General features: G+C 36.8%; 1 protein-coding gene across 3 annotated transcripts in view; it reads left to right on the top strand.

The window, feature by feature from the left end:
- Positions 1-25,113, top strand: part of POLQ (DNA polymerase theta) — a 131,028-nt gene that overhangs the window by 86,442 nt on the left and 19,473 nt on the right. For 2 of the 3 annotated variants that reach the window (XM_032334783.1, XM_032334791.1), the window contains exons 19-24: positions 6,350-6,590; positions 11,123-11,316; positions 15,251-15,388; positions 16,666-16,840; positions 19,300-19,414; positions 20,213-20,334. In XM_032334783.1, coding sequence (XP_032190674.1) covers positions 6,350-6,590; positions 11,123-11,316; positions 15,251-15,388; positions 16,666-16,840; positions 19,300-19,414; positions 20,213-20,334 — 985 coding nt within the window. Of the gene's footprint in view, positions 1-6,349; positions 6,591-11,122; positions 11,317-15,250; positions 15,389-16,665; positions 16,841-19,299; positions 19,415-20,212; positions 20,335-25,113 lie in introns of those variants that run through there. The other variant, XM_032334799.1, reaches the window with a different exon arrangement.

The following is a 25,113-nucleotide window of genomic DNA, read 5'->3' as shown; positions in this document are numbered from 1 at the left end:
CATTGGTGCAGCCACTAGCTCCTCCCCCATCCTAGGAGTGTGGGACCAAAATTTCCAACCCCCCAATCACAGGGATGGTTCTTCTAACAACAATCCCCATCCTTTGGTGACCTAGGGACATTCCAAAAGCCACCTAATTAACATAACAAAAGACATCTTTTCTTCTTCGTCTTTTTTTTTTTTTTTTTGAGGGTGTCTCTCATTTTAGCAGATTTCAGAGATTTTAGTTTTGTGCTAGAAATGAGAAGGAGGACCAAATACAAGTTTCTTATAAGTCACAATGTCATAGTCCACCCCTGGTCTTCAAACGATTGTTATAATATGAGTATTATAGCAAAACAGTAGTAAAAGTTAAAAGAAGTTGGCACATTACTAGAACCCCATTTCAGTTATTAACTATCCAGTCCATCATCATTATATGAAAATGTATCTCAGGTTTGTAGGCTTCCATTTGATCTTGCCAGGTTCCAAAAGTAAGAGGGGTGTCAGCAATATATGGCTTCACCTTTTCAGGTATCTAACATAATTGAGCTAAGAGACAATATAATCTCTTGCTTAGAGCTTCTTTTGAGGTGTTAATATTGGATTTTCTTCATTATATAATCTACTTACTTATTTCTTTACCCATAGCTACTATTTTTCCTTCTATGCTTTTAACCTTTGTGTTATAATTCTGAAGGGCCTGATGGGTCAGGATGTGCCTTCACCCCATCTGGCATGATTATAGTTTCTTACTTAGGAATCACTATTTCCATCCCTTATACTTGTAGTCCTGGGCCTGTGACCCATGCATCAGCTAAGAGGAAAAAAGTTGAGGTGATGTGAAGAAGAGTGTATACCAGCATCTTCCCCATCCTTACTTTCCCAGATCCAAACAGAGAACTATATCCGGTGGGGACACACCTTTAGCCCCACTCATGTTCATGTTGAATGGGAGCACATACTCATGAAGACTTACCTATACACCAGCCTTGCTTCCTTTATCTCCCTCCATTTTAGCTGCCCATTCCAATTCTCTATCAAACTAGTACTGAGGATATCTCTTTGCACCTCGTTGAGCATTATGGGCTATCAAGTGTGTTCTTTGGTCTGAAGAAATGTTGGTCAACCATCAAAACTGGTGCAGTATCTTCTGTTCTGGTTCTTTTATAGCACTCATAACATTTGTATCTATACGCAGGAAAGCAAAGCATGGTCCAGAGTCAATGTCTGTTCCTATCTGGACCCATTTGTACCTCTCCAAGGGTACTAGCATTAGTATCACCTACCAGCTATATTCCTGGCCTTCCTTCTGGGGAATCTGCCAAATAACCATCTGTAGTCTCTGACTCTCTCATTGACAGAATAGTTTGTTTTAGCCTTCTGTGCCTCAGAGGGTACAAGAGGAATATGTCTAGATTCAGCCCATTTCTGCATTACTACAGCAAACCCTGTGCTCATTCCCCTCATTCCCCTTCATTCATGGGCTCAGGTAACCATCTCAAAGGGGCATGCAGAGACATCTGCTTGATAATTCTAGTCACCTTCCAAACCTGGAAGGGAGTTCTTGTGAAGGGCATTAATGTGTCCTACTTTAATGCACCCCTTCAAATTTCCATAGGACTGTGTTCTGTAGGAGCATCCGTTTAGCAGGCTAGGTCGCCATTGTCATCCTGACTGAAATTTTGGCCATGCTATCAGGCATTATTCATGAGCCAGTGGAAACCCAAATATAGGGCCTTTTCCCAGCTGTTCAATTCTTTCATCACTGCTAGGAAAATAGCATGCAATTCAGTACACCGAGATGATCTGTTTCTATCTTCTTTGAATAGGATGATGACTTTCCAAAACAGGGTATTGTCCATTCACTTTGGAACTGCCATCCACAAACCTAGCAGCTTTTTGTCAGTCATGAGCTGTTTATAGAGCACATCAGTGACAATAGAATTCAGCAGCAACTCCTCACACAATGCCAGAGTCAAGCCGAAGAGAAAAGAGGCTCCCTGCTCTTGAATATCTCTTTTTCGCATTCTCCAGGCAGCATGATCCTGTATAACATGTTTCCATTTTATTATGGAACTCTACTGGGCATTGCCAACTCCGTTAGAGCATTTCTCAGATATTACCCGTGTTGGGTAGGTATTTCAGGTTTCAAGGTCATGGTATATCCATTAGTCATAAGAATAACTTCAATTAATAATAACAGATAGCAAGGCCGTAAATACCCTTAAATGGAAATTCTCTTGTTTAAAGTCCCTGTAGCCATTGTCGGCACATGCGCCCAAGCTCTTGTCATTAGCCCCAGTCTCCAGATAGGGCTATTGCACAAAGAATATGTCGCTACCAACACTCAAGCTTCATTCCACACTGTGTGGGCTCAGGCAAACTTACTGGTTTGCACAGAGCATTTAACATTGGTTGAAGGGTGGGACTTAACATGCCTTTTGTGTTTTACAGTACTAATTATGGGACATGTTCCTTTGTTACACATAATATCCATCCCTAAAATTCAATCAGGTAAAGACCCAACCACTTCATCTAAAGCCTGTTCAAACATATCAATTCTCCTACAGACCTTTTCTTTCATTCTGCCAACTCTCACATTTCTAACTATAACCTCCATTAGGACTTCATCAATGTGTTTTGGTTTTATAAAACTAGATAGGTTGAGGAAGTGTTCCCCAGGCAGATGTAATACCATTACCATAAAATATTCAGTTAAAGACAATATGACTTCTTTTTCTTTTTTTGTGAAGATTTTTTTGTGAAAGAGGGCACATGTGCTCACCTGAGGACCAGTGTGGGGAGGGGCAAAAGGAGAGGGAGAAGCAGACTCCCTGCTGAGCAGGGAGCCAGGACTTGATCCCAGGACCCCAGGATTATGATCTGAGCCAAAGGCAGATACTTAAATGGATACTTAAGCTATCCATGCACCCCAAGGAGATACAACTTCTTTATATAATACCTGCTTAAACATTCCAGTTTACATAATCCTATCAACCATTAAATTTTTGCAATTCTCTTATTCTACTGTAGCCCAAGTCAAGGCTTTATGAATGGGTTTTAGTACCAAGGTTCCTAGATCTCCCTCCAGGGAGTCCTGGGAACTTCTCTTTTCTACCGCCTGATAGTTTTACCCACTGTTCTCTGAAAGGCTTTGGGTTCCCAGGGAGGGGTTGAGCCAAGGGACCCCAGCTCTTTTATCAGTCTTTAACTTGATTAATCTGTGGGGCTCGATCCCAGGACCCTGAGATCATGACCTGAGCTGAAGGCAGAGGCTTAACCCACTGAGCCACCCAGATGCTCCTGTTTGGGGCCCTTTAATGGGGGTTGCTTTAACCCACCCAACCTTTGGTAATACTTTATTAAAATCTTTTTTTTTTAATCCATCAATACCCATTTTATTCATCACATTTCTTAATAACCATCTAAAACTTTCCATCCTGCTGGTGTGAGTCCTGAGACTCTTTCCTTTCTGTTTCCTCTTTCCCTTGCTCCTATCAATATTTGCTTCACATTCACCTTATTTCTTAACCTTTTAAAAATTTCCACCTTGTTGGGAAGTTTCTTGACCTCCCCCTGACTTTTCCCATTCTCTTGTCAATAAACGTAATGTTTTTATTACCATCTGTAAAGCCTATGAGAGAAAGCTGAGAAGGCAAATTTCATGAGGCTTTCCAAACTGTCCTTCAGTTTTGCAACAGTAAGGTTATATGGGGTACCTGTGTGAAATGGGCTACCTTAAACCAGAGCATTTACTATGACTTGAGTAATGGTTAGATTTCAGCAGGTAAATATCTCAGTTATAAAGCAGTCCCATATGGGACTGCTTTGAAGCATGTGAAGCATATGAAGAATATCAACTGTTTTATCTGGGGTGTCCAGTTGGCATTTATAAGAGAAGAGGGACAGTCCCCCTTTCAGTGTAAACGGACTTTATAATGGTTTTTATCCAATACACCAGACTAGCTGTTCCCATAGGAATAAACTCCCATGTGTCTGGATCACATACACTCAACTTGAATTGTACCATAGTGAGCTCTGGGTCCTACATCAACCCTCTGCTCTTCCATTCTGCAGCATCCCAAACCAAACACTCCTAAATTACTCTCATAATCCATTTTGGTGGTTCTCTGCATTACTGATGCAGAGTTGATGATACTGATCCACAAAATAAAACAACTCTATCATACTATACCTCCTGGTTTTGATAGTTTCTAGGTATTTCACTCCCACGTTGATTACCTTACTGGTGACCAGAGGTCTTAGGGTTGTTTCATGTTGCCCCTGAACAGTTGACTTGAGGCTCAGACCAACTCAGATCAGAGTTTTGTTCACCAATAATTCCCAGACCTATCACTTTCCTTTACTTTTATTTAGCTACCGCAGATAACAGTAACCAAGAGATTGTATGCTTAGTGTGCTTACTACTTTTCATGTACTTATATATCCAGTGAGCCAACTCCTCAGGAGTTAGGTCTGCCATTTCTAAGTTGCATTAGTAAATTTTACCCTTAGTAACTGTAGTGTAGGTACAGTTTCATACATGGGTCACTAGGTAGCCATCCAGAGATCAAAGCATCATCATCCCCCATCCTTTTATCCTTTCTCTTTATAAACCATGTGTTTCTGTGAGCCGGACCCTTCTAGTAAGACCCACTTCTCTGACAGCAAGTAAAATTGTTCTGAGACCAATTCTGATTTGTTTGTAGGGTTTCTCCCATATCATCAAGACATGCTGGAAACACTAGCTGGGTTTCCTACAATTCAGCCCTGGTGATAGCATCAGATTCCACAGGTTAAGGGTCAGTGCCACAGTAGTGCCTGCTATTTTGAGGCCAGCTGCAAGCCCAAGTTAACACTTGTGCTTCTGACCAACTGACTATAGACTAGATATTCCAAGGATCCCTCTCCCTCTAAGGACATCTGACAAGGATGTCAGATGTAAGTTCTAAGTCCAGGTTCTTATCTCTGTTTCTGACTGACTATAAATGAGAGGTTCTTGTGACCTCCTCCCCTTTCAGATTCAATTAATCAGATGGAGGGGAGCTTCCATGCTCAGTCTAAGCATATTACTCTTGCCAGCTCCTCTGTGTTCATCAGCCTCAAAGCTCTCCAATCCCTGTCATTTTGGGATTTTATGGAACCTTCATTGCATAGGCATGTTTGATTAAATCATTGGTCATAGGTGATAATTCAACATCCAGGCACCTCCTAGCAGGTCAAGGGGTCAGGCTGAAAGTTCCAACCCTTCAATCACAGGATTGGTTCCTCTGGTAGCCAACTCCCATCCTTAGGTAACCTAGGGGCATTTCTAAAGTCACCTCATTAACATGACAAAAGATGCCTTTATCTCACAGTTTAGGAAATTTCCAAGGTTTTAGAAGTTCTGTGATAGAAATGGGGACGAAGGCCAAATTTATATTTCTTATTATATTTCACAATATCACTCTTCCGTATCAAACTACATTCTTAAAGTACAGAAGAAGTAATTGAGTCATGTAATTGCCAGAATTATGAAAAGGGCTTAAGTTTCCTTATTCTAATTGAGTTTTGATCTGCTAGATCACCTAGTGTTAGAAACTACAGGAGATAAACCATAAGAGACTCTTAATCATAGGAAATAACTGGGGCTTGCTGGGGAGTTGGGAATAGGGTAACTGAGTGATGGATATCAAGGAAGTCACGTGATGTAATGAGCACTGGTATTATACATATAAGACTGATGAATCACTGAACTCTACCTCTGAAACTAATAATATAGTGTATGTTAATTAACTGAATTTAAATTTTAAGAAAAGGAAATAAAAGTCATGTGCACACGCACACACGAAACTACAGGTCTTCTAATCTGGCAGGGAAGTTAAAATTAGCAGTCAAATGGTTTGTTGGATGGCCCTGTTGGCAGGCCCTCATCCTGAGGGCAAAGCCTAGAGGCTCTCTAAAATTTTGGGTATAAAGTTTTAATGGTATCACTTCTTATGATGTTGAAAGAACTTTTAAAAACCTAAAACTTATATAGGCCCATCTTTATTACAGTAGCTTAGCCAAAATCAGCCTTTGTGGAGAAGATTTCATCTATATTTTCAGAAATATGGCTTTAATTATCTCTGAGAGGCACTTGGATTTCAAGGCTATTTCAGAACCAGATCAGCAGGAATGCTGTAATGGAAAAGTCATAAGTTTTCTTTTTTTGAAAACTGCTCTCACTCGTACCAAAAATGAGTCCCTGTACAATTTGCAGTTACACTTTTGTTCTCCTCTCCTGGGAAGACCACTGAATTAGTATTAAGTGAAAAGGAGTGAGATTAGAAATGAGCATTTTCCCCTTTTAACTTAAGTGTGTACCAATGTCTTTGAACCCATTTAGGTGGCGTGCTGGTTACTAGATCCAGATTCTAAGGAGCCAACTCTTCACAGCATAGTTTCCAGTTTTCTTCCTCATGAGCTTCCCCTCCTGGAAGAGATAGAGACTGGACAAGGCATTCAGAGTCTGGGGCTGAATGTCAGCACTGAGCATTCTGGGAGATACAGAGCATCTGTAGAGTCCATTCTCACCTTCAATGCTATGAATCAACTCAATTCTTTGTTGAAGAAGGAAAACCTTCAAGGTAAAAACAACCTTTGCCGACATTTTCATGCTGTTACAGACTGGTGACAGTTCTGTGTTTAGCCACTTTTGATCACGGGTCTTTATCACTCTTTATCACACTTCTAACGCAAACTTTATTTTTGGGTTTTCTAGGACAGGGTCAACAAACTTTCTGTAGAGGCCCAGGCAGTCTTAATCATAAATATTCAACTCTGCCATAATAGCACAAAAGCAGCCATAGGCAATATGAAAGTAACTGTTCCGATAAAACTTTATTTATATAAACAGGCATCTGGCCCTGGTTTGGCACTAGTTTGCAGACCTCAGACTCTATTGTAATGAAGAAAATTCGTGGCATTTTATCATTTATTGCTAATTTTATATTTGAACTTTATCCAACGATTTTTATTCACACTTAAAACTTAATCTGTTATGGAATCTAAAAAGTGACGTATTTTCTTTTTAGAACTATAAATCATTATTTCTTTAGCAAAGAATATTCATGTGAATTTTTATGTCATGATAAATAGCATGGGCTTATTGTGCAGTCTCTTGGCCCAGAGTGAGTACCTTGACTTCATTCAGAGAGCATATTGTATGATTATGGTAGAAATGATGAAGTGGAACAAAGTTGACTTCATTGTGAGAAGATTTAAACTGTGATTTTATTGCCTGATTAATAAATACTAGAAATAACAGATTGATGAATTTTCACAGACCAGGTTAAATCTGGGCTGTATTACTTATTAGTGAGAGGCCTTGGGCAAGCTACTGACACTCTTTAAATCTATTTCTTATAATGTTATAAATATTAAATGAGAGAGAACTTAATTCAGTGTTTGCCAGATTAGGTGCTTATTACTGTGTTAGATGATGATGATATGGTGATGATGATTTTTTACGACTAGTATAAGGTCTCCCTGCTTTTAGTGATGTTCTCCCCAGCATCACTGGGGTAGAATAATATAAAGATCAAACTGACTTGTTTGTTCATAGGAGACTTGCTTAAGCGATGTTAATTAGCAGCTCTTGAACATACACCGAAATGTTTCAAACTCAGCTTCTCTAATGTAGGCAGGCCAAGGAGTTGGAGTATATGGTACGTATGCCACAAGACTGCTTCTACATTCATGGGTGATAAAGCTGAACGAACACAGCTCTCTTTCCCTCAGTCAGCTTTGCCCTTAGAATCTAACATTTGGAATACTGTTATGCGGAAAAGAAATAAATAATTAAAAAAAAAAAGAATCTAACATTTGGTGCTGGTGATATGGATTAGTCTGTAACTTTTTATGAACATTTGTTGCCCATTAACAAAATTAAAAGCTTTCAATATCTTTGGGAGGGAACTTTTCCACTCTTAAAGACAATTTTTCATCTATAGGAAAAGGAAATTATGGTTTCCTTTCCAGAAAAGTATAAGAAACAATCTAGATTTGGTATTTTTTTTTTAAAGATTTTATTTATTTATTTGACAGACAGAGATTACAAGTAGGCAGAGAGGCAGGTAGAAAGAGAGAGAGGAGGAAGCAGGCTCTCCGCGGAGCGGACAACCCGATGCGGGGCTCGATCCCAGGACCCTGGGATCATGACCTGAGCCGAAGGCAGAGGCTTTAACCCACTGAGCCACCCAGGCGCCCCTGGATTTGGTATTTATAACTTTTACAATTCCAGTGTGCCTTGAAAGCGCCTTTTTTAATGCAAATAATCAAAAGTGAGTGACCAGGAGTTATTAAATGCATTCTTGTACAGTGCAGAGTCTTTCTTATTCAGAGTCCATAGAATAGAAGCACATTGAGATAAAGTTTTTAGAGAGAATGTAAACAACTGTCAAATTTTTTTGAAAATGATTATTTCAGGATGTCCTTGAAGGATCTCTAGAATCTTCATCTTTTTCTTTTCTCATTTCTTGCCTGTTGGGTGGGTATGTTCTGGCAGCTGACTTCTCCCACTCTGAGCTGATTTTTGTTTGGGTGTGACTCAATTTTAATAACAGTGTGACTTTGCTCAATGTGACTTAGGACCAAATATCCTGTTCTCTTCACATGGCTCAGTTAGGTCCTTTCTAGAGTGGTTTGAACATAGATGATTTTCTAGAGATGGAGTGAGTTGGTTTCTGTCTTTTTTAAAGTGGATCTCAACTATACAGATTTGTATTTGTCATAATCTTTCTTTCATGTACACTATCATCATTGATCTTCTTATTTTTTTTAAAATATGTAATATCTGTTAATTCACACTTTTAATAATAGACATTTGTGTCTACCTATGTGGTCCTCCTTTCTTGCACATCCCAAATTTTATGTTTATCATTCCCTTTTTATTTTAAATTTTATTTATTTTTTAATTTAAAAAATTTAGCATATATATGCTAATAAATTTTAGCTTGTGTGTGTGTGTGTGTGTGTGTGTGTGTGTGTGTATACATTTGCTAAAATATATCCAAACAATATATTATTATGTATTATTAGTTTTGCTTGTTTCTGAGCTTTATAAAACACATATCACATTGGGACTAGCTCTTCTTACCCAGTATCATCTTAGTAAGATTCATGCATGTTATTGTAAGAATCTATAATTTATTCATTTTCACTGCTGTGTCATATATCATTGGGTGAGTGTGCCAAAATTTATGTGTCCCTTTTCCTGTTGATGAATATTTGGGTTGTTTCTTTTTTTATTTTATCTTGTTTTCGTTTTTTTGTTTTGCTATAACAAGTAGTTCTGTATACATATTCTTACACATATACAAGTTTCCTAGTACATGTAGGCAAGAATTTCTTTTGAGTGTGGAATTGCTCTTTTGAGTGTGGAATTCTTATGAATTTCCATTCATAAGAACGGAAATATTCAACTTTATAAGATTATGCTAAATTGTTTTCCAAAATAGTCTATACCTTTATTTTCTAAACAACAATGTGAAAGAAATCTTGCTGATTAATATTGTCTCAACTTTGCCAATTCATCAGCTATAAAATGGCTGTAATTTTTCTTTCTTGTGCTTTGTTTTTGGTAACAAAGTTATTCTAGTTTCATGGGATGAGTTGATAGATATAATCTCTTTTTCTTTTGGAGGAGGAGTTTATATATAGTAGAAATGGTGTGTTTGTTCCTTGAAATTTTGGTACCATTTATCTATAAATTGTTGCTTTGTGGAAATATTTTTAGCTAATACTTTGATTTCTTTAATAAGTGTAAGATTATTCAATTATATCTTTATGTTTTGGTAAACTCTATTTTTATTATATTATTATTATATAATATATTTTTATTATCATAAACTATATTTTTAAGAATTATCCATTTCATCTAGATTTTCAAATTTATTGTCATTAAGCTATTGCTGATTTTTTAATACATCTATGCTTTATCTGTTACATTGCCTTTTTCTTTCACCATATTTATTGTTTAATCTTACTAAAAGTTTATTCAGTTTTTCAGTATTTCCAATGAATCAACTTTTGCCTTTGATTTTTAGTTCTCACTTTATTTTGCAGCCCCTTTTCTAAATTCATAAATATGACACTAAGCATATTAGTTTTCAAATCATTTTTTTCTTTTCTAATTGAGGTATTAAAGGCTATAAATTTCCTTCAAAGCTCTAGTTGCATAATATCTTAAAAATTTTGACCTGTAATGTTTTCATTTTATCTTAAGTACTTATTAACATTTTTTGTTATGACACTTTTGACTCCTAAGTTATTTAGAAGATTGGTTTTCAATTTCAAATATTTGGAAATGTTTTATTTGTATTTTTTAATATTCAAACTTAATTGTGTTGTGGTTAAAAAGCATGGCTACTCTTTTGAGAAGTGTCAGCAGATAGACAAATACTCTGATTCTTAGTTCAGGAATCTTTATTCTTTGGTAAGAGCATTGGGAAATAAAAAACCTCCATTTTTAGTTCTTTGTATAAGCATGCATACCATGGAACCAGGAATATTGGAAATAATTTCAGGATGTTAACTCATTGTAGTCAGTTTAGCAAATAAGTTTGGTTCTCATGCTCTTATGAAGAATAGAAGCAGGGACGCCTGGGTGGCTCAGTTGGTTAAGCAGCTGCCTTCGGCTCAGGTCATGATCCCAGCGTCCTGGGATCGAGTACCGCATCGGGCTCCTTGCTCCGCAGGGAGCCTGCTTCTCCCTCTGACTCTGCCTTCCACTCTGTCTGCCTGTGCTCGCTCTCGCTTGCTCCCTCTCTGACAAATAAATAAATAAAATCTTTAAAAAAAAAAAAAAAAAGAATAGAAGCAGAAACATTATCTTGGGAGAAATGCAGTCTCTCATAGTCCAGACTAGTTACAAGATTGTGTTTTTCTGCTCTCCATATAGACAAGGGTAGTAGTCTAGTGCTGAAGTAGAAAAGTAGGAAATACTTTTATGCCTTTCCTTGTTGGCCTGAGAGTGCTGCTCATGAGACTGGATCATGAAGAATAACTTGAGTAGCATCTCTGAATTTGCCTAGAAAAATTCCATCTGTGTTTAGGTGATGATGTTGATCTAGTCACTTTACTGGTGAATTAATGTTTTAGTTTTCTTTTTCTCTTCCAGATATTTTTTGTAAAGTGGAAATGCCCTCTCAGTACTGCTTGGCTTTGCTAGAACTAAATGGAATTGGCTTCAGTACCGCAGAATGTGAAAGTCAGAAACACGTAATGCAAGCCAAGCTGGATGCAATCGAGACTCAGGCCTATCAACTAGCTGGACACAGTTTTTCCTTCACCAGTTCAGATGACATAGCTAAGGTTGTATCACGGGAATGGGGAGTTTTAGAATTAAAAATTATGTGTGTGTGTGTGTTTCCTAAATGTGTTTGTGTAAACACCGAAGACACCAAAGAGCACAGTTGAAAAAAAATTTTATTTATCAGAGTGCTTTGGAGATAGAATATTCTAGCTTCTAATTTATAAGTTATATCTGTGTTTACGAGATAAGAAGTTAGTAAAGAAGTCTCCTAGAATGTATGCTTCGTGAGATTTGCCTAGAACAGAGGAAGTACTCAGTAAATACTTGTTGAACAAATGATCCATAATGATTGTTACATAACAGTGTAGTTGTTTCTCCATGAAGTTAGTAATTTCATGAACTCTCACCCCTTCCATACCCTAAAATCCCTTTTTGGACAATAAAATTAGACATTTTGCTCAGTTGTTACTGAAAAAGGAATTTGGGAATTGTTTGCTTTTTAAAATCTAAATAAGATTTTTATAAACTTAACATAAATTTGGACACACTTTATTCTTATTTTTATTTTCAGAGGTTGGAGTTCTATTCTTTCCTTTCCCCACCACAGTCCACAAAGGATGGTTGGGTTGTTGTGGAAGGGTTACAAATATAGGGTGGGTGCTTATACTTGATAGCCTTGAAGTTCAGGTGTATTGTAGATGAAATTCAGTAATGTAGCATGTTGTGAAGACCATAGACTTTCAAGCCAGACTTCCTGGGTTTGAATCCCATCTCCTCCACTTATTAACCCTGTAACATGGAACAATACATCAACTCTTTGTATCTCAATTTCTACATCAGTAAACTGGGTTATGATAGGAATACTTCATAGAATTGTTGTGAGGAATAAATGATGAATATAAAACACTTAGAATAATGCCCATCTCATAGTAAATGTTCAGTAAATGTTATATAGACTCATAAAAAATGCCCTTTTTATAAAGCCACAATGTTACATGTTTTTAAAAAATGAGGAATTTTGTTTTCCCAAATAACAGGGTACATTTGTATGGAATTCAGTAGTGCTGTTTTTTTGTTTGTTTTGTTTAATTTTTTCTTTTGAGTTCTTTAGCTTGGAGCTCCCCAACCAATACCTAATTGAATGCACATAAAATTACATAGGGACCTTATGAAAAACAGAGCATCTCTGGATTTCAGCACAAGTAGGCTCAAGACAAAGGCAGGAATCCGTCCCCTTGTGATTCAGATACTAAGGCCATAGGCCTAGACCAAACTCTGGGCCAGAATGAAAGGCCTTTGATGTTAATGGCTTGTTCTTAGGCCTTCATTTTAAATGGAAGTTATATTTAAGGTAATCTAACAGTTTCACATATTGATTAGTTAATCCTTGGTAATTTTAAGGGGAATCTTTGAACTGGGCAGGATAGTTCAAATCATCTAGAGTTGAGCTGTCCAGTACAGGAACCACTAGCCACTTATAGCTATTTAAATTTAAATTAATTGGTACACCTGGTGATGCAGTCAGTTAAGCCTCTGTCTTTGATTCAGGTCATGATACCAGGGTCCTGGGATGAGCCCCACATCAGGCTCCTTGTTTGGCAGGGTGTCTGTTTCTCCCCCTGACTCTGCTGCTCCCCATGCTTGTGCTCTGTCTCTCTCTAATAAAATAAACAAATAAAATCTTTAAAAGTAAATAAATTTAACTTAATTAAAATTAATTTAAATATATCAGTTCAGTTCCTTAGTTATGTTAGCCACATTTTAAATGTTCAATAACCACATGTGATAAGTGGCTACCATAATGGAGAGTGCAAATATAGAACAATTTCATTATTGCAGAAAGTTATTTTGGATGGCCCTGGCCTAGAGTGGGGATTGGCAGACTATAGCGTGTGGGCCAGATTTGTTCTGCCACCTGTTTTTGTAAATAACATTCATTGGAGCATAACCACACTTGTTCATTTACTTACTGTCTATGGCTCTTTTTGGTCTGTAGTGGCAAAGCTGAGAAGTTGTGACAGACAGTAAAACCTGCAAAGCTGAAAATATCTGTTATCTGGCCCTTTTGGGGAAAACTTTGCTGATCTCTGGTCTAGATGGAAGCATGAATTAGAGAAAAAGAAAAATGACATTTGAGTTAGAGGACTATGGGTTCTAATTCTTAATTTTTCTACATTCATTATGGCCATGTAACTTGAAGCAAGTTTCTCCAACTGGTGTAAACTTTTCAGAAATGTCACAGAATTATTGTACATATGACATGAGATGACACATGTTAAAGCTCCAAGCATGATGGCTGACACATAGTAGGTGCTCAGTGAACATTAGTGCCTCTTACCCTCATCCAGTTCAACCCCCTCATTTCACAGATGTATTCATTGAGACCTGGAGAGGTAATTTATATGAAGTTTTCACAATTAATTCTGAAGGTTTCACCAAAAACAGAAATCTAAGATAAACAGCTTATAAATATTAAGGTGAGACCTTTAAGTTGTCCTAATTATGGTAGGTCTCTCTTCCTGGATTGTTGATTTATTGTAACTTTAAAAATAATGTTTCTATTTCCTATTGAATTATTTGATTCTCTTTCCTTTCCTGACATTTATATACTCTTTGATATCTGTACTAGAGTTGCCTGATAAAGTACAGCACATTCAGCTAAATTTGAATTTCAGATAAACAATGAACAATATTTTAATGTATAAGTATGCCCCATGCAGTTCAAAATTTGCATTACCACACAACCCTGATCCCTACACATGCAGCCCCATATAACACAATTTTGAGGAAAAGTAGTTACTAACATCAATAGCAAGCCTCAGTATCATTCATACCTAAGACTCCAGTTATTCCTACTACTTAAAATTAGAACCAGATCTTTGTTTATATCATCACTGTTATTCTAGAGAATAACAAATACAGATACAGATAACATAGGCCTATCTTTCCTTCTATCCCTTGTCCAACTTGTGGCCAATAAAGATTCTTATATAATGCAAATGTTCTTAATTTTTAGGATTACTAAGTGGGAAAATAATCCAAGGTTCACTAAAGCCCACTCAAGGCATATGAATGAATGAATGGAAGTAGTAGATAGTATTCTGAATTGCCTGAGTTTTAAACCCTGTAAATTGAGCTAGTGATATTAGGTGTACATGGAATATTCCTTCTGCTCCAGTACCTGGATCCTGGATGTCCTGTGTAGGCTTAGTTTCTTCAGTAGGTACTTATTAGCTCCCCTAGCTGTCATTATTGATCTCTACATTGGGTTGGCCACTTTCCCCTGACTTTTTGTGTCCAGGGTTTCATAGGGTCTAGTCTTACTGTGGTGGAAGCAGATGGCATTTTCGATCCCTTTCTACCTCCATGTTCTCTGATTTTTGTGATCATATAATAGCAACAAAGTCTCCCATGTTGGCCCTCACTGAGGCTTAAATGACTAAGCAACCATGTTGATTAGTTACCACATCAAAGAGTATTTAGGAGAGTTCACAGTCTTCAGAGAAACCTAAAGTCTCAAGGTCAATAGTTTATTTATCACTTGTTCAGTGATAAATAAAACTCAGCCTGAGCCCTGCCCTCAACTCAGCATCCCTCCCCCCACCCCAGTAGCTCACCCCAGAACCCAAAGAGCAGGTCTGCCATACCCTTAGGCCCTAACCCTAACCCTTGGTTGGGTCTTCAGGCATCCGCCCCAGAGGCCTGGTCTTCGTTCCCTCCATATAGGGGGATACAGTGTATACATTTCTGTGTTCTTTACTGTTTAAAAGCCTCTAATCAATATTAATCTTATTGTGCCTAAATTAGGTTATAGATTGCCTACTTGACATACAAATTTTCATTGTCATTATTTATTAAATGTGGTAATTTATAAAAAGTTCTCTCAACCCATGTTGAATTGTATGGATCTTCTCAAATGACTTTTTAAAATGTTTTGTGAATGACAATGCTTGTGATTTGATTCTTGACTAAAGAAGCATTAATTTCTTGCAGGTTTTATTTTTGGAATTGAAGTTGCCACCAAATGGAGAAATAAAAAATCAAAGCAGCAAGAAAACTCTGGGTTCTACCAGAAGGGGGAATGACAATGGACGCAAGCTAAAGCTGGGAAAACAGTTCAGCACTAGTAAGGTGCTCTTTGGGACAGTTGCAGGGCAGAATTTTATTTACTTTTAGCATTTAGCATTTTGACTTACTTTTAGAATGAAGATGAAATCAAGACCCAGACTTTAGAATGAAGATGAAGTCAAGACCCATTCAAATGATAGCTCATCATTTGAATGTATCCAGATAAAAACAAATTAGTGTGTGTTTTGGCTTTCTGCAAAAGCTGCAGAGACATTCCATCATGGAAAATCTGGACCCAAATCTGATTTAGCAGTTGTGTCCTTCCTGTCATTAAAGTGTTATAATGGTGTATGAACTCAGACCCTTAGTCACTATTTAGTTATTGACATCTGCTATTCTTGGACTTCAAGTATAATATAATTTGAATAGTATAAGAACATGAACAAAGATGTGAAAGAATTTAAAAAGAAAAAAAAGCCATTACAAATAAATATGTTTTTTCAATTATAGGGCAAAATTTATATATATTTTTCAGTTATAGGGCAAAATTATAGGGCAAAAGTTAACATGAGTTTAAGAATCTAATCTACTAATTTCAAAGTGAAAGTGTAAATTACAACCCATGGAAACTGTATGCTTAGGAGAGAAGAGAGAAAGTGCTTATTGTTACATTTTTACTGAATGAATTTTCAGAAATAACTAGGGTGGAAAGTATCACCATAACAGTCAAGGAAAGAGCAGTCCAAGTTGCCATTTTGACCCTACTGTCATTAACTATGACTTACCTGACCTAGGGAAGTTTCCACAGTTTCATTCTGTAACAGAACTTTTTGTTTTATCTACCCCTCTAACCTCACAAGTTCCTGTTTCTTCAGTTTACCCAAACTCTGTAGCATAGAAAGTTTAGTTTTAGAGAGGAATGTCTTCTGACTTCCTTGATATGGAAATAATCACAGTATTAGGGCAAAAGGGAAAAAAATGAGAAACTTCCAATCACATGAGAATAGAGGAAGAAAATATAGACAAAGGAAAGACGATACAGATTCTTGGGTGGTGTGAGACTGGACAATTACAGTACCTTGCTAAGTTGACATTGATTTTTTTTTTAAGGTAGATCTAAGTTGATATTATTTGGCATTAACAAGTTTGCATTTTACCATCTATAGTTACTATAGTTTTATCATTATGGTGATGCAAAAACCCAAACAGTAATTTTGAGTTGTAGATATAGGAGTTAACAAATTTAGTTTTAAGATTATATTATTTACCTAAGAGAGAGTCTAGTTTGCTATGGAATTTGGACAAGAATCTGATCTTACTTCATTATATTTCTTTGGCAGGATGTTTTAAATAAATTAAAGGAATTACATCCTTTACCAGGCTTGATATTAGAGTGGAGAAGAATCACAAATGCGATTACCAAAGTGGTCTTTCCTCTGCAGCGGGAAAAGCGTCTAAATCCTTTTCTTGGAATGGAAAGAATCTATCCTGTATCACAGTCACACACTGCTACAGGTAATGAGAAATCTTAAATATGGATAATATTCAATTTTGAAAGAAAACTTTTCTTATATAATATTTGCTTTGGTGAGCAAAGAATTCAAGTGTTGATCATTGGACTCTGTGAAGTTCCATAAACATTTATGAAACACGTCCTACATCCAGAATATAGATGGATACTATTTAGAGATGAGATTTAGTAAGATAGAGTTCCAGCTTTCAAGTACTGTATAGAGTAACTAGAATGTCTGAGACTGTGCTTCAGATTAATATTTATTTGAGTCAGTCATCTAATTTCAGTCCAAGCCCTCTCCTGAACCTCCCAAGAGTCTCTCTGATGAATCTAGGTAATGCTGGAGGGCATCTGTGTAATAGATGAGTGTCTTATTTTACTTAACCAGAAAACAGCTGTAGAATCTTTTGGGTATCTCATAGCACTTTTGGGACGGGTATGAGTAACCTAACCTAGTAAGGAAGAAAGCATTCTTGTGCTAGGCAGTGCAAAGCTAAGTATCTGCCAAATGCAATGTGCATTAGAAGAAAGGACAGCATTAATTCTCATCGGAGAGACAGTTTGGTGGTATAGAATGTGGGCTTTGATATCTGATTTTTACAAGGTTTGCATCTTTATTCAAGGTAGCTTTGTGCCTGAGTGTCCTCCTGTGTAAAACACAATAATATAGTCTCACTTCAGGGCATGCTGAGGATTAAATAGGCTAATACATTTCAAGTGTTTAGAATACAGCAGAGCACTTTGTGCGGGCTCCTTACCAGCTGTTGCTATTATTATGGAAGGAAGCACCAGGAGGGGTTGCTTCTTTCTGTGCTGTTTATTCCCTGTTCTAAACAAATTCTTTCCCTTCTTCCGTATTTAGCTAAACTCTTAGATCACCATAGCCATTTCTTGCCCTGTTGGTGTTTAAATTTCATTTTGAAATATATGCTAAGGATGTAAACTTATGTAAAATAAATCCTTGGTGAAAAACCAAAACCAGCCCAGAGTTCCTTTTTTTTTAAATCATTTTTCAATTTTTTATTAACGTATAATGTATTATTAGCCCCAGGGGTACCGGTCTGTAAAGCCCAGAGTTTCTAAAGGTGTTGCATTTATCTGTTGCTAATAAAGTAGAAAGAAAGTAATCAATTCCTTTTTTTCTGATTGTTTTTCACCATATTATGCCTACATTTAAAGAATATTTTGGAAATACAAGCTTACCTAAGCAAAGCATAGCCATTTCATTATTAGAATTCATCTCCATGATGCTACATTCATATTTTATAATTTATTTTTGTCATCTTATTTGTCTGCTAGTGTTAGTCTCATTAATTCAAAAAATGGACCTGAATATTAAATATTATTATAGAAAACAAGACAGTGTGCTGAGTCAGCAAGAGACTTGAATGCCTTCTGCTGTTGGCTAGTTTTATAACATTGAAGAGGGCATTTAATGGCAATAAGTATATTAATACCTACCATTCACTGAGCACTAATTTTTCTTAAAAGCTAAATAACAAGGACATATATCAGGGGTTTGTTCAGAAAAAGAATATCTGAGGTACCTAAAATGTCTGACTCATCAAAAGAAGCTGAAATTATATATACTAGCTGGTAGAGAGCCATTAAAATGAAGAGCACATCATAAAACAGAAGATTTTGCTATATATGTTTTGTGAAACTACAATAACAGAATCAATTACCCAGACTCTTTGAATACTGCTTATGTGTTTCAGAAAAATTCAACCAATAAATAAACAAAAACTATAAAATATTTGGGGAGAAATAAAGGCTATAAGCATTAAAACATACAGCTTTTTCTTTCCTAGAAAGTTCATTAATCTCTTGATTCTAGTCTCTAGCTTTGTCAGTGCTACCACTGGTTCTCTTGCTGAGTGAGGATGGTCATGAAGGAAGGTGGCCAGGTGATGTCTGGCAAGTGATGTTCTAGTCATTACTTCTCACTACTCCATCTTCTACAGATTCGCTGGCTTCTTGGGCACCGGATTATCCCTTTCCAGCAGCCAGTTGCTCTTTTGCTTCATATCCTCTGTCTGTGTCTTGTGCATTCCTGAGTTTTGAAGGTTCTGACAGTCATTTTTCCTAGGATCCATTTGATTAGTCTTTACTCATTAATACCCCTGCTAACATTCATATAGTGCTGACAGCTGGTATTCATTTTAGCACAGAACTAGTTCAACCTATCAAATTACTTCTTATCATGGGCTTATTTTCTAGAGAGCTAGGTTAATGTAAAACATTTTATTGTAGTTGATGCATATATTCACTTACATTGGGATTGGTCTTGTACTTATTTTATCATTGTTAGATGCATAAACATAATGGAAAATATTTAATTTTAAATTTATTTTAGTTTAGCAGGGTGAAAATGCGTAATTCAGAAATGCAATTACTGTGAAAATAAATGTCAGATCCCCTCAAACCTCTCAATTTTCTGTCTTCACTCTGTTGATTTTAGGACGAATAACCTTTACAGAACCAAATATTCAGAATGTGCCAAGAGATTTTGAGATCAAAATGCCAACACTAGTAGGAGAGAGCCCACCTTCCCAAGCCCTACTTCCCATGAACAGGTAGATGCAGTTTCTCTGTATTTGTGTTAATATACTTTTGTGAGTATGAAAGGCTCAAAACAAGGCTAGTGGATAAAATAATGAAGTTAGTTTAATTTTCTGTTTGGGGCATACACATTTCTAGGTACTATCCATTTAAAATCCCGAGTCTGCCTATAGAGAAGCTAGTTGATGGTGAAAGACTGAAAACCTGGACCACTAATTAAATAATCAGCACAATGTGCTTTTCTAACTCAAATGCTACAGAGAAGAGTTTAACTATGTCAAGAACCTCTCCCCCCTTCTACCCTCCCTAAATTCACCTGATGGGAAGGAAAAGCATAGATAATTTGTTAGATATGGCCAAAAAGATTTGTTGATTTGAGCTAAATGTCAATAATTTTTTCAGAAGCAGTTTGTGGCAAAAGCTGTTACAGAAATACATTATTTCATGTTTAAATGAATGTTTGCTAAAAAAGAAAATCTAGTATCTATGTTAAGCTTTAAAGTGAGCTTCAGGGGCGCCTGGGTGGCTCAGTGGGTTAAAGCCTCTGCCTTTGGCTCAGGTCATGATCCTGGGGTCCTAGGATCGAGCCCCGTATCAGGCTTTCTGCTCAGTGGGGAGCCTGCTTCTCCCTCTCTCTCTGCCTCCTTGTGATCTCTGTCTGCCAAATAAATAAATAAATCTTTAAAGTGAGTTTCAAATGATAAAGTTTTTAAGTTTCCTAGATGAAACTGTTGACTTCACTGAAAAATGAGACCTTTCTCATATATTTGAGACTGCTTCATGTCTAGCTGCTGATATTGTTTGCCTGACAGAGGAAGAGATAAAAAGAGCCGTGGCCTGAACTCTGGATACCAGGCACAGATGGAGGAGAGAGCCCCAGACAGAGGAATGCCATTTTCAGTAAGCATGCGGCATGCTTTTGTGCCTTTTCCAGGTAAGGTAGTAGATAGTTTTTTGAGCTTCTCATTGCTATGGAAATGGTTTTCAAAGCACTGATAAAGCCTGCATTATGAATAAGACTCAGAAATATGCATTGGTCCCTCCATCTTTCCTCTCTTTGGTATAGCCTGTTTTTCCCTTTGTGTAGCCAAGTTGTCAGTGAGTCATTGTCTTCATGATCTGCTGTGTGGAAAACTCCTGTGGTGTATGCTTGTCAACAACAGTCTACTGAATGTTTTCCAAGGTGATTGTAAACTTTTTTGCAAAGTCCAGCAGATTTCATTAATCCTTGTACTCTTTGACAGACCCTTGTACAGACTCTTCTGTACAGCATTTTATACTGTTAATTAACCCTCACTTACCTCAATTTCTGTCCTCCCTTTATCTCTAAGGGCACAATTTTCTTGTTTCTCTGATGTGCTTTGCTATTTTGCTTCTCTCCTCTGCACACCACTGTTTCCTATTGCAGGGTAACCCCCAAGGCTGTCCTTCTCTTGCCTGACCTCTTTAGTACTCTAGTCACAGGCCTTTCATGAAAGGTTGAACTCAATAAACTCTAGTCATGAGACATTTGGAAGTCAAGATCTAACTTCCAAATCATCCCTACTATTTGTATACAAATTCGGTCCTTTATCTTCTGCCAGTTGGCAGGTCTGGGTGAGTGCAGTTAACCATCTGAATTGGTTTTATTTCTGTCATAAAATATTCTAAAGAGGAATTTAGGTCCATGACAGTGTCACCTGGTTGGTAATTTTCCGTTTTGCTTTTTAAGTGTGAGCTATCAACACTATATCATTATAACCATTTTTAAGTGTTCCGTTCTTGGCATTAAGTACCCATCATGGTGGTTTGTGCATCCATCATCACCATCCATCCCCAGAACTTTTTCATCTTCCACAACTGAAACTCTCTATCTATTGAACAGTAACTCTCCCCCCATACTGTCAGCCCCCAGTCCCTGGCAGCTGCCATTCTACTGTCTCTGTGAATTTGACTACTTGAGGTATCTCCTATAAGTGGATTATACAGTATTTGTCTTTTTTTGTGTCTGGTTTATTTCTCTTAGCATCATGTCTTCAAGATTCATTCGTGTTGTAGTATTTGTCAGAATTTCTGTTCTTTTTGGGTGCCTGGGTGGCTCAGTGGGTTAAGCCTCTACCTTCGGCTCAGGTCATGATCTCGGGGTTGTGGGACTGAGGCCTGTCATCGGGCTCTCTGCTCAGTGCAGAGCCTGCTTCCCCCTCTCTCTCTGCCTGCTTCTCTGCCCACTTGCGATCTCTCTCTCCTTCTATCAAAAAAATAAATAAAATGTTTTAAAAAAAAGAATTTCCGTTCTATTTAAGGCTGAATAATATTTGATTATATGTATATATTTTATTTTGTTTATCTGTTCATTCATCAATTTATTCTTACCTAAACAATAAAATTGTATTTAACATGACAATATTTTATACGGCTTTTTAAAATTTTTTAAGTTCATTGAAATTTAATGTATATGGATTAAATCCAAAAATTTCTGTCATTTAGATGTAGTATTTAGTCCATTGACATCTAAAGTAATCATTGGCATACAGTTGGTTTAATTCTACTGTCTTGTTATTTGTATTTTATTTATTCTATCTGTTCTTTATTTTTTAAAGCTTTAAGTGACTACTTTTTTTTTTTTTAAAGATTTTAATTATTTATTTATTTGACAGGCAGAGATCACAAGTAGGCAGAGAAGCAAGCAGAGAGAGAGAGAGAGAGGGAAGCAGGCTCCCTGCTGAGCAGAGAACCCGATGTGGGACTCAATCCCAGGACCCTGAGATCATGACCTGAGCCAAAGGCAGCGGCTTAACCCACTGAGCCACCCAGGCGCCCTTAAGTGACTACTTTTATTGTTCTTTTTATTGCCTCTATTGTCTTATTAGCTATCTTAAATATTTCAGAATATACAATATGTATATATGTATTCCATCACATACTGTCTTCAAATAATCTTACACCACTTCATCTGTAAAGTTTTTTCCATTTCCCCTCTTTTTAATAGATTTAATTTCTATGACTTATAAACTCTGCCATAGTTATTATTTTTGCTTTTAAAAGTCTATTATCTTTCAAAGAAATCAAGAAATTAAAAAATGTCTTTTCTACCTGTCCACTTTTTACCATTTCTGGCACTTTTCATTTCTTGGAGTAATTCAAGGAATCTTGAAGTACTTCCTCCAGAGTACTTCCTTTAAGGTTTTTTATAATGCAGTTCTACTGACAGTGATTTATCCCAGCATTCCCATGTCCCTATATTTCTTTATTTTATCCTCACTTTTGAAAGATAATTTTATGTGATGTAGATTTACAGTCCTTCTCCTTCTGCACTTTAAATATATATTTCCACTAACTTCTGGTTTGTATTATTTCTATTGAGAAGTACACCATCATTTTTCTTGCTCCTCCAAGATAATATAAGTAACTTTTCCTGGATGCTTTTTAAATTTTTTTATTGAGAATCTTTGGGTAGCTTTTCATGCTTCGCTTCTAAGACTTTGGAGTTTGCTGGATATCCTAAGTTGGTATAGTCTTTTTCTTAAATATATGTGCTTATATTTTTCAGTAAATTTGAAACATTTTCAACCATTATTTCTTGTAATTTTAAAATTTTTTATATTCTTTTTTTTTTTCTTTAAGATTTTGTTGATTTATTTGAGAGAGAGAGAAGCAGAGGGAGAGAGAGAAGCAGGCTTCATGCCAAACAGGGAGCCCAATGCAGGGCTCAATCCCAGGATCCTGGGATCATGACCTGAGCCAAAGGCGTGCTTAACCAACTGAACCACCTAGGTATCCCTCTTATAATTTTTTTTTAAGATTTTATTTATTCATTTGACAGAGAGAGCAATCACAAGTAGACAGAGGGGTAGGCAGAGAAAGAGGGAGAAGCAGGCTCCCTGCCAAGCAGAGAGCCCGATGTGGGGCTTGATCCCAAGATCCTGAGATCATGACCCGAGCCAAAGGCAGAGGCTTAACCCACTGAGCCACCCAGGTGCTCCCCACCTTGTAATTTTTTAAGAGATTTATTTATTTGAAAGAGAATAAGAGAGAGGCATGTTCAAGCATGGGGGTGGGGCAGAGGGAGAGAATCATCAAGCAGACTCCCCAGCTGAGCACAAAGCCCCATGCAGGACTTGATCCATGACCTATGAGATCATGACCTTAGGTAAAACCAAGAGTCAGACACTTAAACAACTGAGCCACCCAGATGTCCCACTTGTAATATTTTTTGTTCATTTCTCTCTCCTCTTTCCTTTCTTCTTGTTGCTCCAAATATACATATGTAATACCACTTGGTATTGCCCCACAGGTCACTAAAACTTTTTTCTTTTTTATTCTCCCTCCTTTTTTTTTAAAATCCTGTGCTACAATGTATACTTTCTATTGACTCTTAAATACGTTCATGGATTTGTCTTCTACAGTGTCTAATTGCTGTCATATCCTTCTAGTTAATTTTACATTTCAGATATTGCATTTTTAGCTTTAGAATTTTCATTTGATTTTTTGTCTGGTTTTTATTACTTTATAGAAATTCACTATTTATTACATCATTATATGCATGTTTCTTTAAATTCCTGAACATTATCTATGGTAGCTACTTAAAATTCCACTATCTCTTAATTTGGGGGTCATTTTTCTATTGATTAAATATTCTCCTGCTCAGAGTCACATTTTTCTGGATCTTCTTATGTCTAGTATTTTTTTTTAATTGTGTGCTGGACATTATGGTTGCTACATTATTGATTTTGGATTTTGTAGTCTTTAATAATAACTGTCATAATAAATGTCATTAACAACATTTTCCTCTGGCAGACAATTACTTTCACATTCAGCTTGATCATTTTGTGACTTTTAAAGGTTTGTTAGCAAATGTTTAAAGTGGCTTTTTTTCTAGGGCCAGATTAGCCCCGATTGTAAGCTGTGGCCTTGTTGAGGTCTCTACTTGGTGCTCAACATGTTAACAAGGTCTGTCTACTTGGTCTGGTCACAGCTTGAACATCTCTCAACGTTCAAGAGATTGTTGTTCAAGTAGTTGTTCAGCTGACAACTATGTGATGGTGGCTGTTTCTTTGGTAGCAGTTATTTCTTTAGTATGGTTTTTTGGTCTGGTTTCCTGAACTTTTCGCTCCTTCAGTATTCGGTCAAATTACCATAAATTCTAGCCTCCGTGGTAGGCACAAACTCTAGCCTCTGCTTCCTCAGCTCAGATCATAGTGCTTTGTTTCATCTCTCCTTCACTGCAATGTGTTCTGGTAAATTCCTCCTTTCAGAAATCTGAGACTATTGCGTGGCTCACCTTGTCCCCTCTCTCCTCCCTGCTTCTTAGAGATTGTAGTCCTGCACTGTCTATTCTAACATCTGAGAACAGATTTGTCAGTTTTTTCTTATTTTATGGCAGGAAGGCCATAAAAATTGTGGTCATTTGTTTTAAATATTATATTTTTAAATTGTTTATTCATTCACATAGTTTCAAAATCAAAATATATAAAAGGTATGTATTAAGAAGTTTGCTTCCTTTCATGTCCTAGCTATCCTATTGCCTATAGCTCTTCTAGATGACCTCCTATATGAGTTTCTTATATATTCTTGTAGTACTTTCTATGCAGTGTATGCAAATATGAATATGTAATATTTTCTCCTCCTATTCTTACACAAAAATAAAGATTCCAGATACACTGTTATGTGCCTTTTTTCATTTAATGTTTTTGTAGTGGAGAGTTTTGATTATCAGTAAATAAATTTGAACGTA

This window comes from Mustela erminea, chromosome 1, assembly GCF_009829155.1.
Source record: "Mustela erminea isolate mMusErm1 chromosome 1, mMusErm1.Pri, whole genome shotgun sequence".
Taxonomy (NCBI): domain Eukaryota; kingdom Metazoa; phylum Chordata; class Mammalia; order Carnivora; family Mustelidae; genus Mustela; species Mustela erminea.
This window is presented reverse-complemented; position numbering and strand designations above follow the sequence as displayed.